This window comes from Ylistrum balloti, unplaced genomic scaffold (genome assembly GCF_031769215.1).
Source record: "Ylistrum balloti isolate Yb309-2 unplaced genomic scaffold, AGI_CSIRO_Ybal_v1 Utg369802, whole genome shotgun sequence".
In the NCBI taxonomy this organism is placed as follows: Eukaryota; Metazoa; Mollusca; class Bivalvia; order Pectinida; family Pectinidae; genus Ylistrum; species Ylistrum balloti.
In genome coordinates this window covers 1,829,819-1,844,402 of record NW_026781979.1, presented here as the reverse complement: position 1 = coordinate 1,844,402, position 14,584 = coordinate 1,829,819, and the positions used below count along the sequence as shown (strand labels likewise).

At 35.8% G+C, this 14,584-nt stretch overlaps 1 protein-coding gene across 1 annotated transcript in view; it reads left to right on the top strand.

The window, feature by feature from the left end:
- LOC132544602 (ras association domain-containing protein 2-like) overlaps nt 1-12,969 on the top strand; it is a 37,247-nt gene extending 24,278 nt beyond the window's left edge. The window contains exons 4-11 of the mRNA XM_060208221.1: nt 3,881-3,959; nt 5,880-6,131; nt 6,578-6,775; nt 7,543-7,644; nt 8,566-8,617; nt 8,872-9,083; nt 9,485-9,582; nt 12,326-12,969. Coding sequence (XP_060064204.1) covers nt 3,881-3,959; nt 5,880-6,131; nt 6,578-6,775; nt 7,543-7,644; nt 8,566-8,617; nt 8,872-9,083; nt 9,485-9,582; nt 12,326-12,386 — 1,054 coding nt within the window. The 3' untranslated portion in view covers nt 12,387-12,969. The remainder of the gene's footprint in view (nt 1-3,880; nt 3,960-5,879; nt 6,132-6,577; nt 6,776-7,542; nt 7,645-8,565; nt 8,618-8,871; nt 9,084-9,484; nt 9,583-12,325) is intronic.
- The last annotated feature ends 1,615 nt before the right edge of the window (nt 12,970-14,584 follow it).

Sequence of the window (14,584 nt, the reverse complement as noted above, 5' to 3'; positions counted from 1 at the left end):
ATAGAACCTTTGTGTACCTGTACCTGTTAGATTGAACCTTAATATACATTTACCTGTCAGATTGAACCTTGATATACATGTACCTGTCAGATAGAACTTTAGTGTACATGTACCTTTTTGATTGAACATTAGTGTACATGTACCTGTTAGATTGAACCTTAATATACATGTACCTGTCAGATAGAACTTTAGTGTACATGTACCTTTTTGATTGAACATTAGTGTACATGTACCTGTTAGATTGAACCTTAATATACATTTACCTGTCAGATTGAACCTTAAATTAATATGTACCTGTCAGATAGAACTTTAGTGTACATGTCCCTTTTTGATTGAACATTAGTGTACATGTACCTGTTAGATTGAACCTTAATATACATTTACCTGTCAGATTGAACCTTAATATACATGTACCTGTCAGATAGAACTTTAGTGTACATGTACCCTTTTGATTGAACATTAGTGTACATGTACCTGTCAGATTGAACCTTAGTGTACATGTACCTGTCAGATTGAACATTAGTGTACATGTACCTGTCAGATTGAACCTTAGTGTACATGTACCTGTCAGATTGAACATTAGTGTACATGTACCTGTCAGATTGAACCTTAGTGTACATGTACCTGTCAGATTGAACCTTACTGTACATGTACCTGTCAGATTGAACCTTACTGTACATGTACCTGTCAGATTGAACCTTACTGTACATGTACCTGTCAGATTGAACATTAGTGTACATGTACCTGTCAGATTGAACATTAGTGTACATTTACCTGTCAGATTGAACATTAGTGTACATGTACCTGTCAGATTGAACCTTAGTGTACATGTACCTGTCAGATTGAACATTAGTGTACATGTACCTGTCAGATTGAACATTAGTGTACATTTACCTGTCAGATTGAACATTAGTGTACATGTACCTGTCAGATTGAACCTTAGTGTACATGTACCTGTCAGATTGAACATTAGTGTACATGTACCTGTCAGATTGAACATTAGTGTACATGTACCTGTCAGATTGAACCTTACTGTACATGTACCTGTCAGATTGAACATTAGTGTACATGTACCTGTCAGATTGAACCTTAGTGTACATGTACCTGTCAGATTGAACATTAGTGTACATTTACCTGTCAGATTGAACATTAGTGTACATGTACCTGTCAGATTGAACATTAGTGTACATTTACCTGTCAGATTGAACATTAGTGTACATGTACCTGTCAGATTGAACCTTAGTGTACATGTACCTGTCAGATTGAACATTAGTGTACATTTACCTGTCAGATTGAACATTAGTGTACATGTACCTGTCAGATTGAACATTAGTGTACATGTACCTGTCAGATTGAACATTAGTGTACATGTACCTGTCAGATTGAACATTACATGTACCTGTACATTAGTGTACATTTACTGTCAGATTGAACATTAGTGTACATGTACCTGTCAGATTGAACATTAGTGTACATGTACCTGTCAGATTGAACATTAGTGTACATGTACCTGTCAGATTGAACATTAGTGTACATGTACCTGTCAGATTGAACATTAGTGTACATGTACCTGTCAGATTGAACCTTAGTGTACATGTACCTGTCAGATTGAAACTTAGAGTAGATTGAATAGATCCCAATAACTGTGCATGTACTTAAACATGCTATTGTCTTGATAACTGGATGGTTAGGTGCCACATTTGAATTCTCCTCCAATGTGACTGGAGTTTGATTCATCAATTGAAAAAGTATGCTGGCCCAGGCTTGTAGCAAGTCTAGTAAAATAATTGTATGGTTGCTGGCAAGACCACATGATTTTTCTTGGGAATTTCTGTTTAGCTAGTAAGACCTTTTGAGTACATGATAGCAACAATGCGGGCTTACAAGTGATGAATATATGCTGATAGCTTGTTTTGCAGTTGTTATTAGATTACATCTTGTTCCTCCTTCTTCCTGTATGAAAACATACTGATTTGGAAAGATAACCTCAATATCATGATGACCTACCAGTTACTATCTTAACTCATTTTGTGATATACGAAGAAAAAGAGATCCAACGTCCAAGAGGTAAGGCTGGTAAGTCCGGTTTCACTCCACAGCGAATTCCCTGAGGGAATACCGAGTCCGGTACCAAAGGATAGGTTAAAAAATCGGTAAGCAGGACCAGACAACGCCAATGCAGATCTTCTGTAACTTTATTAGTTGACTAGTTTCGGCACACTAGGTATGCCGTCCTCAGAACAGTGCAAATTCAAAAAGCAGGACTTTATATACTCCTGTGCCTAGCAACTACACATGTTATTTCCACCAATGTCAAAGAGAGTACACTGGTTACAATGATGTAATTAATTGGTGATGTCATAATGCAAGTAAACAGATAGTAGCGGAGTTCCGCTTTGCCCTAGGCTAATGCTATGTAATGTACAAATATCAATAAAAAGAAATTATAAAACTGATAAAGAGATACAACAATTAACAACGTTGTCTATGGTATATATAAATATATGAGAAGTCTATCCTACGGCTGGAAATATTAAACAGGTATGTAGTAAATGTTCGTTCCTAATACAGCTGTCATTAGAATCTAATTATAATAGTAGTACAAGTTGTGATATGTCATTAGATAATTGTCCAATGAATATATATATAGAATATGTCATTGTTAGTGTTAAAACGTTTGTGATATCTTGATTACAAATTGCAGCCTCCCACTTCCTTGGGAGTTTTTTGGCTGTTATATCAACTCATAAGAGTGTATTTTATGCTGGACAGCTGCTATATCTACCAGTTGTTGTATAAGTAAACACTGGCTACAGAGTCTGGGATTATACATGTGTGTGTACTATGGGCAATATACCTGGCAGTCTATTTGTGGAAGGCTTTTGATAACAGTCTGAGATAAGGACAAATGCAGATCAAGGATACAGCTGGTGCCAAAGAGGCCTGTCTGAGGAAAAACATCGATTATGAGTTATGATTTAGTGGGCTTAAAAAAGGTAGTCTGTATACACATCCCGACTCCCTAGTGAGACCATCACCTACATTGTAAAGTATATACCATCTGTGGAGACTCCATGCAACCTCTACCACCAGTTACTATCTGGGGAGATAACTCCAATACCCTCGCTGTCCAGGCCATGCAGTAAAAACCTAGGTTTATAACATCTGTGAAGATTCTAGGCCTGCTTACCTTTGTGATCAACTAGATACAAATGTAGCTGAAAATCTGTCATTTAAATAGGTATGCCATTGACATTGAGGCGTGTTCTACTCCAGTGAACAGCTACAAATTTCTTATGCTGGTGAACTGTGTTCATAAAAGATTTGAGAGGATATGTACTTCAGATATGGCTGCTATCTTACTGGAGTGGATTTACCTATATGTTTACATTTCTGCAACTTATAGGCGGAAAAACTAACCAATTCACAGGAGATCTGTGTGTCTTGTTTGTAGTACAACTGTGACTGTATACACACCCATGCTAGCTTAAGTGTTTACCTGTGACTGACGAGTATATGTTGTAAAGCCTTGACTTGGCTGGATTTTACCTGTATAGAATATCAGTGATTGATTATAGCGGTTTGAGTAGAATAAAGTTCTAGTGCTAGGTCAGTTAAAACCTGATACCAATGGCTGCTCTAGCTGAAATGGAGGATGATTACCTGGCATGGTCAGCAAGGTAAAGATATAGACATTGTGTGCAAGTGTTCCACAACATGTTTCTATATCATTTTTATTTTTATCAACAGTTATTTAAATTGGTAACAACTTGACCTAGATTTTACGCTGATGGCCCAGTGCCGCTATTTATATAGAATTACAGTGTAAATATATAAGCTATTCTGTTAATAATAACTGTCAATATTTGTTTATTTACAGACAAGAACTGCTACAAAAGATTAAAAATTTCAACAGCTACTATGAGGGGAAAACGAGACAGTCATTATCAGCAAACACAGTAAGTGACTGCTAGGTTTGAGAAACCCTTAAACATTGGTAGTGATTTGTCTACCGAGATTTGTAGTCATAGTTCGAGTTTCAACTTTCATTTTGTTTCTATCAATTTGATTTATAAAGTGTAGTCAGTAGGCTCTTTTTCTTTCCTTTTTTCCTGGTAATTTCTGTATAATATATTGTTTTTTTAGGGATAAAATGATATTATAAGGCTGCAGTCACCAGGTCTGTCTTTTGATGTGCTGAAAGTTTGAAGTGCCCATTAATTACTGTGCATATGTGTTTCCTGAAATAGTTACAATGATTTTAAATAACAAAGAAAAAAATCTTATTATAATGGGTATTTTATGGATCATGAGTGGAATCATGCAATCGCATAATGTACATGATATATATATCTGTTCTTGTATAAACTGCATAGTTATTCAAAATGTAAAATTATGTAGCTCCATTAATGTGTATACAGTATATTGGTCTCTCTATGATATGAAAAATACAGATTTTACTTCCTGTTTGATACTTCAAAAATAAATTATGAAGATATATTCAACAGCACTTTTTTATCAAGGTATACATGTAGTTATGGGGAAATATGGACTAGATTTATTATCAGACCAGAGATCAAAATGTGCATAATCCATGTAAGTTTATTTGTAATTATATAATGCAGCTTTATGTACGTGTATGTTGTCAACACAAGGCTTTAGGTGCTTTCTTTACCTTGGACCTGTGAACAGTCAGTAAACATGCAGACTTGCCATATGTTGATAAGTGTATTATTTATGGGACAACCACTAGATTACATTTTAAGTTGTAACACAGACCGTTTCTTAGTGTGTTACATCTTGTAACGTTGAATGTAAATGGGTAAATGTGACATATTAAAGTTGATATAATATTCTTGGTAAGTGTTATAGGGTAAGTAAAAAGCTAGAAACCATTACATAAACTACCTCTCTTGATCAGCTGTAGAACTACATTAGGTACAGGAAACATTGGTGGCCACCTAATAAGTGGGTGTGGCAGTAACTCACCGTGGAAGAAGTATAAAGTAATTAAGCATATTGACGCATTTAACTTCAGTTTTATTTCAAAGAGTGTGTAAATTATTTTACTAAACCAAGATTTAGAGCTGTGTGAAGGTATACCAGATTGGTGTGTATGTCATTCTGTAATAGGAATTGAAATGTTTTGCCATTAATGATGAGGGATTACTAGAAAATGTTTTACTCAGAATGTACATGCAGGGTTTTCCATAATTTTGTTAGTAGTAGGCTGTGTAGTGAAAGTAGGAGGCTGGCCTGCCGTATACATGTAGTCATGTATGGAACATTATTATGGAACTGGATTGGTGTAGGCGGCCAAATGATCAAAGTAGCCGGCGACCGGCTCTTATGGAAAACCCTGACATGGTATACATGGTACAATATAAAAGAGAATTAGTATAATATAAAAGAGAATTACTACAATATAAAAGAGAATTACTACAAAAGAGAATTAGTACAATGTAAGACAATTATTACTATATAAAAAAGAATTAGAGTAATCTTTCAAATGATGCAGTGCACAGATAATTTCACAGCATACCAAATTATCAATATGTCATTTGTATAAAGTCCTTATCTAGACATACAAGCCCCCTCAGTATGATACATTGTTTTTGTGTATTACAGCACTGTCCAGACCTAGTAATACTGGCCCCCTCAGGATAATACATTACAATTTGTATATTACAGAACAGTCCTGACTTAGTCGTACAGGCTTCCTCAGGATAATACATAATATTGTGTATATTACAGAACTGTCCAGACCTAGTAATACTGACCCCCTCAGGATAATACATTATGTTTTGTATATTACAGAACTGTCCCGACCTAGTAATACTGACCCCCTCAGGATAATGCATAAATTTTGTGTATTACAGAACAGTCCTGACCTAGTCATACAGGGCCCAGTCAGGATCTACTGGGGTGTATTTAAGCCTATACAGCTACAGCACTGCGACAATGTGCCGTCAAATCTGCACCAAACTAACTGGCGGCACAGCTTTATCCCAGGGGACATCCACCAAGGTCAGGATAACACCCCTGGTAACAATGGGTTCCCCCGTCCGCGGGCAGAGGAGCCAAGTCCATCTACCTCCTCACGAGTACCTGACCTCCTGGAGAATCTACCTGTACGTACCGCTAATCTCAGATCTGTATGACTTTAAGTTTGTGGTAAAAGTTTGAATCATAAAACTCAGTACAGTAACCTTAGTAAATGTACCTAAGTGACTAGTCCTTTTTCTTACTTGTCTGTGATTTGGTCATGATTCTATTTGTGTTTAGACTAAAGGGACTTTAGGAAAGGTCAATTAAAGTATTCGTTTTAGCATTGATTAAATCGTCCACATCAGTAGGGAAAAATGTTCATTTTCAAAAATATTTTAAAAGTTCTTAGTGAAAAACATATATAATTACAAACTGACTGATAAGGATAATTTTTATCAACAAAATAGTTTATAATACACAATGGGTGGCATGGGGTTAGGAAAGAGAATTGGGATAATGTAGTGTTTTTAAGTTAAGAAAATATTTGACAAAGAATGCAGCATAAAGGTTGCAATTTGTGGACTTACAGAAGCTGTCCTTGGAGGAGCCGTCATCCCCAAGTCATTCAAGTAAGGGGTTTGATGATAGTATCATTCAGACTCCACCAGAGGGCGTGGTGATGAGGAGGAAAAACATAAAGAAGTTCAACACAGTAGCATACCGGGGTGATTCACGACCCAACAAGTGGAAGCGAGCATCCATCAATGGTCACATCTACAACTTTGATGTAATTTCCTCCTACTTAACTTCATGTGTCACAAAATCTTCTATGATAGAATTATTGAACTGTGTCAGTTTTTTTTTGTGGTTGTTCAAGGAATATATGTAATACAGCACAAGCTGTCATCTAAGTCTGTAAAAGCATTCCTTACTACCCTTCCCCACATTGTTACATTCTTCATCTTTATTCCTGAAGCGAAACTGAAGCTTAGCCTTCAAATTGTTACATATTCTATTTGTAATCTTGAAGCTTGGAGCTGTACTGAAGCTAAACCTCAAGGTTACTCTTGTATAAATCTACTTTAGCCTAGGACTCATGATATAAATATCTTCTATCTGTGTTTCCTGCCTATTTCTTAAAAGCAAACTATCAGTTAAATTTTGTGGATGGTACTACTAAACAAAACCTTGAGTCCTGATGTTGGATAGATGGTTTACTGTGATAGCCCTAACATATAACTACTCCAATATATAACATTATACGCTCAATCCGTTCTTATTTAAAAAAAGAGAAAAAAAAAACATGTAACATGTCTATGTGAATATTTATAGGTTGTATGAACAATATGTGTTTGTACCACAGTCGACCCAATTACAACATGCAATTTGAAAGGTTAATTAGGGATATGAAAATTTTGTGGATGTACACTTCAGTTTTATACCCAAATAGGTATTCCTGTTTGTACTGTATTCCTGTGTTTGTGTGTTTCAGACGTGAGTGTTCACACCAGTGATGTGGTCTTTGTACTATATTCCAATGTTTGTGTGTTTCAGACACGGGTGTTCACTCCAGTGATGGGCAGCTGTACAAGTGTAACTGTTGACAGTACATTCTCCACACCAGATGTCATCAAAACACTGCTGGAGAAGTTTAAGGTGCATAGACAATTCATTTGGAATCAAAAATTAATATTCAGACAATTCTAGCTGATGGTATAAATTGGCGATACGTTTATGCAGATATATATATAACGGAATAGTGCACTTGATCGAGACTATTGATAATATTGTTCTGAATCTGTTGATTTTTTCCCAAGAAGTTAAGATATGCAAAGTTTATAGCTGACTTCAGATTTTAATAAAATCCCAAATCTTTCAAAAAAAAGAAAATTGCAATGCACTTAGGTGATGGTCATTGGATTCAATACAACCAATTTGACCAATTAAAGTAAAACGTTTTGGATAGCATAATAAGAACATGAAGTATTTAATGTTCACCTTGTATGTTTGTAGTCAAACACAAATTTATCACAGTAATTTATTTGCTAATTGATATCAGGTGGATAAATTTTATAGAAAGGGAGAAACTTGTAGGTCTGACATGTGGTAATGCTTGATATATGTTTGGCAGGGACTCATGTTTATACTGGCCAATCATAAAAGGGGAGGTAATAAGAAGTTTCGTGTACATTAGAACGAGTCAATACAACATATTATAGATAATGCTTCAAATACTAAATTATGATACTGTAGTTAAAAGAAAGTAGAAAGTAATGACTGGTATTGAAAGATTTGTTGTTATTTTTGTAAATTTTTGTAGGTTGATAATTTGGCTTTTAGCATTGAAGATTTGTGTATTACACAACAGATTGTACAAAATCTATTACATTGGCAATTTCTTCAATACTAGGTATCCTGGATGATTTGTTTTGAAACCTTAATATAACTGTTGATATCCTAGTTTATTGTTTGTAACCAACAAGTTTTCCTAGGAAGTTAACAGGAGCAGTTTATACAATGTAGATCTCACTTGTAGATCTGTTTTCAAATTTCTAAAAGGTTTATTGATATTTTCAGATTGAAAACCAGCCAGATGAATACTCACTATATTTAGTAACAGAAAATGCAGGTTAGTAAATGGTCATATTTATTTATCTATTGTTTGACTAAATATATAACTTTTATAACTAAGAACTATATCTGTTTACTATTACTTTGATGTGAGTTACCCTGTTAACAGCAGAAAGCATGGTGTCTAAAGTTTCAATTACCAGAACATGTGTTGTGTTTGCCACATGTTCCTGGTTGTTAATATTTTAAGAGTTATGCCCCTTCTCAGTACTTAAACCAGTTTTTCATCAACATATGTTTGCTTTGTGATAGGAGAAAGGCTTCTGAGGGATACTGATATTCCCCTACTGGAGAGGGTGGCTCTTGGACCTGATGAGGTCTCAAAGTCCAAGATATTCCTGAGGGACAAAGTGGCCACACCCAGGAAGTCTTCCCTTGTCCAGCTGGCGGTACCAGATGTAGTGGTGGAAGAGGAGGATGTAGAGGAACCTGTGCCAAAACCAGAACCACGATTACCACATGAGGTAAACACATAATGATGTAGGCCATGTTGGTTGAGATTTTATTTGACAAGACACCTTTTCATTAAGAGATATGATTTGAGTTATCTGGAATATTTGATTGTGACGAGGTCTGCATAACCTTCACCAGTAGGTGAAAGGTTTAATAAGAAAGAAAAGTTACATTGTGTAGATTTACTTTTTAAGTTGTTATGAAAATAGATTAACATCAGAACACTTCCATCTACTACAAGGGTGTAGAGTGCTATTAAAAATTTAAATTGTTAGGAGTTTTCAAATTCTGATCTGAGTGAGGTTAAAGGTTAGGTAGGTGCACTTATGTTTGGGTAGAAAGTAGATAGATTTAGAATGTATGTTATGAATAACACAGAGGTGTTGGTTAAGTGTCCTTTTTGTTCATATAGGTGGAACAGCTAATCTCTATACCAGAACCAGTACTACGAGGGATTCTTCAGAAGTTCCTCAAAGATGAAGAAACAGATATACAGAATGTCAGAGCAAGGTAAGGCCAAACTAGATTTTATACAGAAATATTTGTATGTTAAATCATAACTTTGTTTAACAGAGAAAATCCATCCCTGATATAGATAACTAATGTGTATCAGTCTCATATTTCTCTGCAAAGTGGACCTTTGTTTTAGGAATTGTAGTAGTTGTTATGTATTATCATTAGGTCTTGGTCTGTCGAATAATTGACACGTTAGTTGGGTAGTATTAAGAATTTCAGTGACCTGAAAGGTTTCATGGATTCATTTTGTTTAAAGATGGTTATGGCTAAATTTGGTTAGCTGGTTGGCATTGGTAGTTTGCTACATTTTAAGTATTGGCTGGTTACGGGTGTTCATTGGTTAGGAGTGGTAATAGGTTAGGGGTAATAATTGGTTAGGAGTAGTAACAGGTTGGAAGTAGTAATTGGTTAGGAGTAACTGGTTTTGTTACCTGGTTATGGGGTGTTTTCTGGATAGAGGTATTAACTGGCTAGGAGTGGTAACTAGTTAGGGTAGAATTTGGTAAGGAGTAGTAACAGGTTAGGGGTAGTAATTGGTTAGGAGTAGTAACAGGTTAGGGGTAGTAATTGGTAAGGAGTGGTAACAGGTTAGGGGTAGTAATTGGTTAGGAGTGGTAACAGGTTAGGAGTGGTAACAGGTTAGGAGTAGTAATTGGTTAGGAGTAGTAACAGGTTAGGAGTGGTAACAGGTTAGGAGTAGTAACAGGTTAGGGGTAGTAATTGGTTAGGAGTAGTAACAGGTTGGAAGTAGTAATTGGTTAGGAGTAGTAACAGGTTAGGGGTAGTAATTGGTTAGGAGTGGTAACAGGTTAGGGGTAGTAATTGGTTAGGAGTAGTAACAGGTTAGGGGTAGTAATTGGTTAGGAGTGGTAACAGGTAACGGGTAGCAATTGGTTAGGAGTGGTAACAGGTTAGGGGTAGTAATTGGTTAGGAGTGGTAACAGGTTAAGGGTAGTAATTGGTTAGGGGTGGTAACAGGTTAGGGGTAGTAATTGGTTAGGGGTGGTAACAGGTAAGGGGTAGTAATTGGTTAGGGGTGGTAACAGGTAAGGGGTAGTAATTGGTTAGGGGTGGTAACAGGTAAGGGGTAGTAATTGGTTAGGGGTGGTAACAGGTAAGGGGTAGTAATTGGTTAGGGGTGGTAACAGGTTAGGGGTAGTAATTGGTTAGGGGTGGTAACAGGTTAGGGGTAGTAATTGGCTAGGAGTGGTAACAGGTAAGGGGTAGTAATTGGCTAGGAGTGGTAACAGGTTAGGGGTAGTAATTGGCTAGGAGTGGTAACAGGTAAGGGGTAGTAATTGGCTAGGAGTGGTAACAGGTTAGGGGTAGTAATTGGCTAGGAGTGGTAACAGGTTAGGGGTAGTAATTGGCTAGGAGTGGTAACAGGTTAGGGGTAGTAATTGGCTAGGAGTGGTAACAGGTTAGGGGTAGTAATTGGTTAGGAGTGGTAACAGGTAAGGGGTAGTAATTGGTTAGTAGTAACAGGTTTTGGGTGTTAGGTGGCTAGGATTGGTAACTGATTAGGAATGATGTTATATTATAGGTGGTTAGCAGTGAAAACTGACAGACAGTATGACAGGTGGTTAGCAGTGAAAACTGACAGACAGTATGACAGGTGGTTAGCAGTGAAAACTGACAGACAGTATGACAGTTGGTTAGCAGTGAAAACTGACAGACAGTATGACAGTGAAAACTGACAGACAGTATGACAGTTGGTTAGCAGTGAAAACTGACAGACAGTATGACAGTTGGTTAGCAGTGAAAACTGACAGACAGTATGACAATTGGTTAGCAGTGAAAACTGACAGACAGTATGACAGTTGGTTAGCAGTATAAACTGACAGACAGTATGACAGGTGGTTAGCAGTGTAAACTGACAGACAGTATGACAGGTGGTTAGCAGTGAAAACTGACAGACAGTATGACAGGTGGTTAGCAGTGTAAACTGACAGACAGTATGACAGGTGGTTAGCAGTGAAAACTGACAGACAGTATGACAGTTGGTTAGCAGTGAAAACTGACAGACAGTATGACAGTTGGTTAGCAGTGAAAACTGACAGACAGTATGACGGTTGGTTAGCAGTGTAAACTGACAGACAGTATGACAGTTGGTTAGCAGTGAAAACTGACAGACAGTATGACGGTTGGTTAGCAGTATAAACTGACAGACAGTATGACAGTTGGTTAGCAGTGTAAACTGACAGACAGTATCACAGTTGGTTAGCAGTGTAAACTGACAGACAGTATGACAGTTGGTTAGCAGTGTAAACTGACAGTATGACAGTTGGTTAGCAGTGTAAACTGACAGACAGTATGACAGTTGGTTAGCAGTGTAAACTGACAGACAGTATCACAGTTGGTTAGCAGTGTAAACTGACAGACAGTATGACAGTTGGTTAGCAGTGTAAACTGACAGACAGTATCACAGTTGGTTAGCAGTGAAAACTGACAGACAGTATGACAGTTGGTTAGCAGTGAAAACTGACAGACAGTATGACAGTTGGTTAGCAATGTAAACTGGCAAGGAGGTTCACATATGTGGTTTAGGGTACACATGTACTTAAATGTTTAAAGAAGCAAGCATTCTGTGAAGCTTAGTTTCTATAATTCTATTCATTAATAGGTTTTGCATTCTTTGTTTTGTTGATTCCTTGATACGAGATAAGATTACATACATTGTAACCTGCTGGTAGTTATATAGATAACATCATTACCATTGTACCACTATCTATTGTAGATTTTCTGTGGCAAAAAAGAGGATCAAAGAGGAGATCGCCAAGATAAAAACAAAGATGTGACCTTGTGATGTAGTGGTAGAAACAAATTAAATTATTGACAAGTTTTTGTGATACTTGACAGGTTATTTGAAGTAAAATATGTTCTCCCACAGTTACTACATCTCGGTGTTATCAAGTGAGGGCATGGCGATTTATATGATGTTGGTGAGAAGAAAAGTAGTTTTACAGAGACGAGTAAGGCAGTTTTGTTGTTTTGTTAACGACATCCTGGTACATACTGGGTAGTTATAAAGTTCCGTATCAATTCATTTACCGTATACAATGTAATGTAAGGAAAAGTTTAAGGATGAGAATTGATTTCAAAATTTGGGTAATACCATGCTTAAATAGTTGCTTTGATATCAAAACTCTTTGGCATGATTTTTTTCTATTTCAATTAAAAAAAAACTTTAAAGAATGTTCAATTGTGAAAATGTTTAAACTCACCTTTCAGACTTTTTTTCTCTCCATTTTTTTTTATAACTTTTTGTTGTGGTTATGGCTGATTTTGATGCTGAGGTTGAATAGTCTCTAATCATTTTATGAATCTTTTAGACATTTTTAATTTGAAAATGTCATACCATAGATCATTTGTTTAATTAAATGTTTTCATTACCGAGATTTAAATTTAAAAAGAACATGTTTGAATAAATTTATCCTCTTTTAAGATACTCAGTTTATAATTTTACATATACATCAATCAACTGCTGCACACAAAGTTGTAATCATGTTTTACAGTTATTGTGAAAATGCCAAATATTTCTTACTTCACATATTTTTTTTAACTTGTTTGAATTTGTTTGTTTCCTAAATTGTGATAAATATTATGTATGTGTTTTAAAGATGGTGAGATATCAGAAAACTGTGAGGAGTGCGAGTGAATTACAAGCGAGATTCTGCAGCTAATTAACTCATGATTTCCATCTAAACTTTGGTATATAACTAGTAAATGATCTGTAACTTTCTAGGTTTACAATAGATCTGATCTACTGATACAAGTTAGTTAGGAATCTCAATTCAAATAAAAATTCTGGATTTATTTTGACTACAGAATTTTCAGTTAGCTGATTAGCTGTCCACTCTCCTGATTTAAGGGTAGAGACCCATTATCTCATTACTTCAGTAACAGAATACCTGTTAGTTTTGCATGGTACATCTTATATCAGCAGTATTGCTACACTATTTGTGCTTAGTTTAATTTGTGTTGAGTGTTTCTTGCCTCCATCACTGAGGAGGGGACATAACTCAAGACAACAACACCAATTATTGATTTAGGTCCATGCTGTTAAGAAAGAAGGATTAGATTATATTAGAGTATAGCAGTAGGTTTACCAGTATAGAATCGTGTTATGGGGTTTGTGCCTTGGCTTTCATCAGATATTAAAGAAACAATTATGGTTGTGACCAAAGTTAGAAACTCTAAATTTTTTAACCAGTAGAAAATTTTGTACTAAATACCATGCATATCTAAGAGAGCTTAGATCTTTTGAACATGTTGTTGTCCTCTTTTACTTTCAGTACGTTGTATTACATTACAAGATTTGTTGTATACTTTTTTGAAGCATGTGTTCTTAATGTCAATGTACAGGCAACCAAACTTACGATTCAATTATTTACTCAGATTTTATGAAGGAAAATAGCCTGTACATGTAAGTGAACAGTATGTCAACTATATAAAAGCCCACAGCCTACTTGTATAGTATTACAGTATATAAACTATACTCGAGATCACTATCATAGTTTAAACTATACTGAAGTTCACGATTATGGTTAAATTATACTTGAAGTTCACTGTTGTAGTTTAACTATACTAAGAGTTCACCATTATAGTTTTCTTTACTGGAGTTCACTATTGTACTTTTAACTGTACTGGAGTTCACTATTATAGTAAACTACACAGTGTGTACCAGATTTTACTGTATTTGCATTTTAATTAACCAGTATTCTGAGGTCTAACTTCGCCAGTTAAGTAGTGGGTAAGGTAGAGGTCATCATTGGATACCCATATAGAAACAGTAGATGATGAGTCGGTGAGAAATTTTAGGCTAATCTGTGTCTGGCATAAAAGCAATATTATTTTACCACTATAGTCTTCCTTGAGAGATTGTCTATCCTAAAAGTCTTACATACAAAGGATGGAACTGATTTGTAAGTAAAAGGCATGTTTATTCAGGTAATGTAAGAAATAACTGTTGAAAAAAAGGAACTCCAAGAAATCC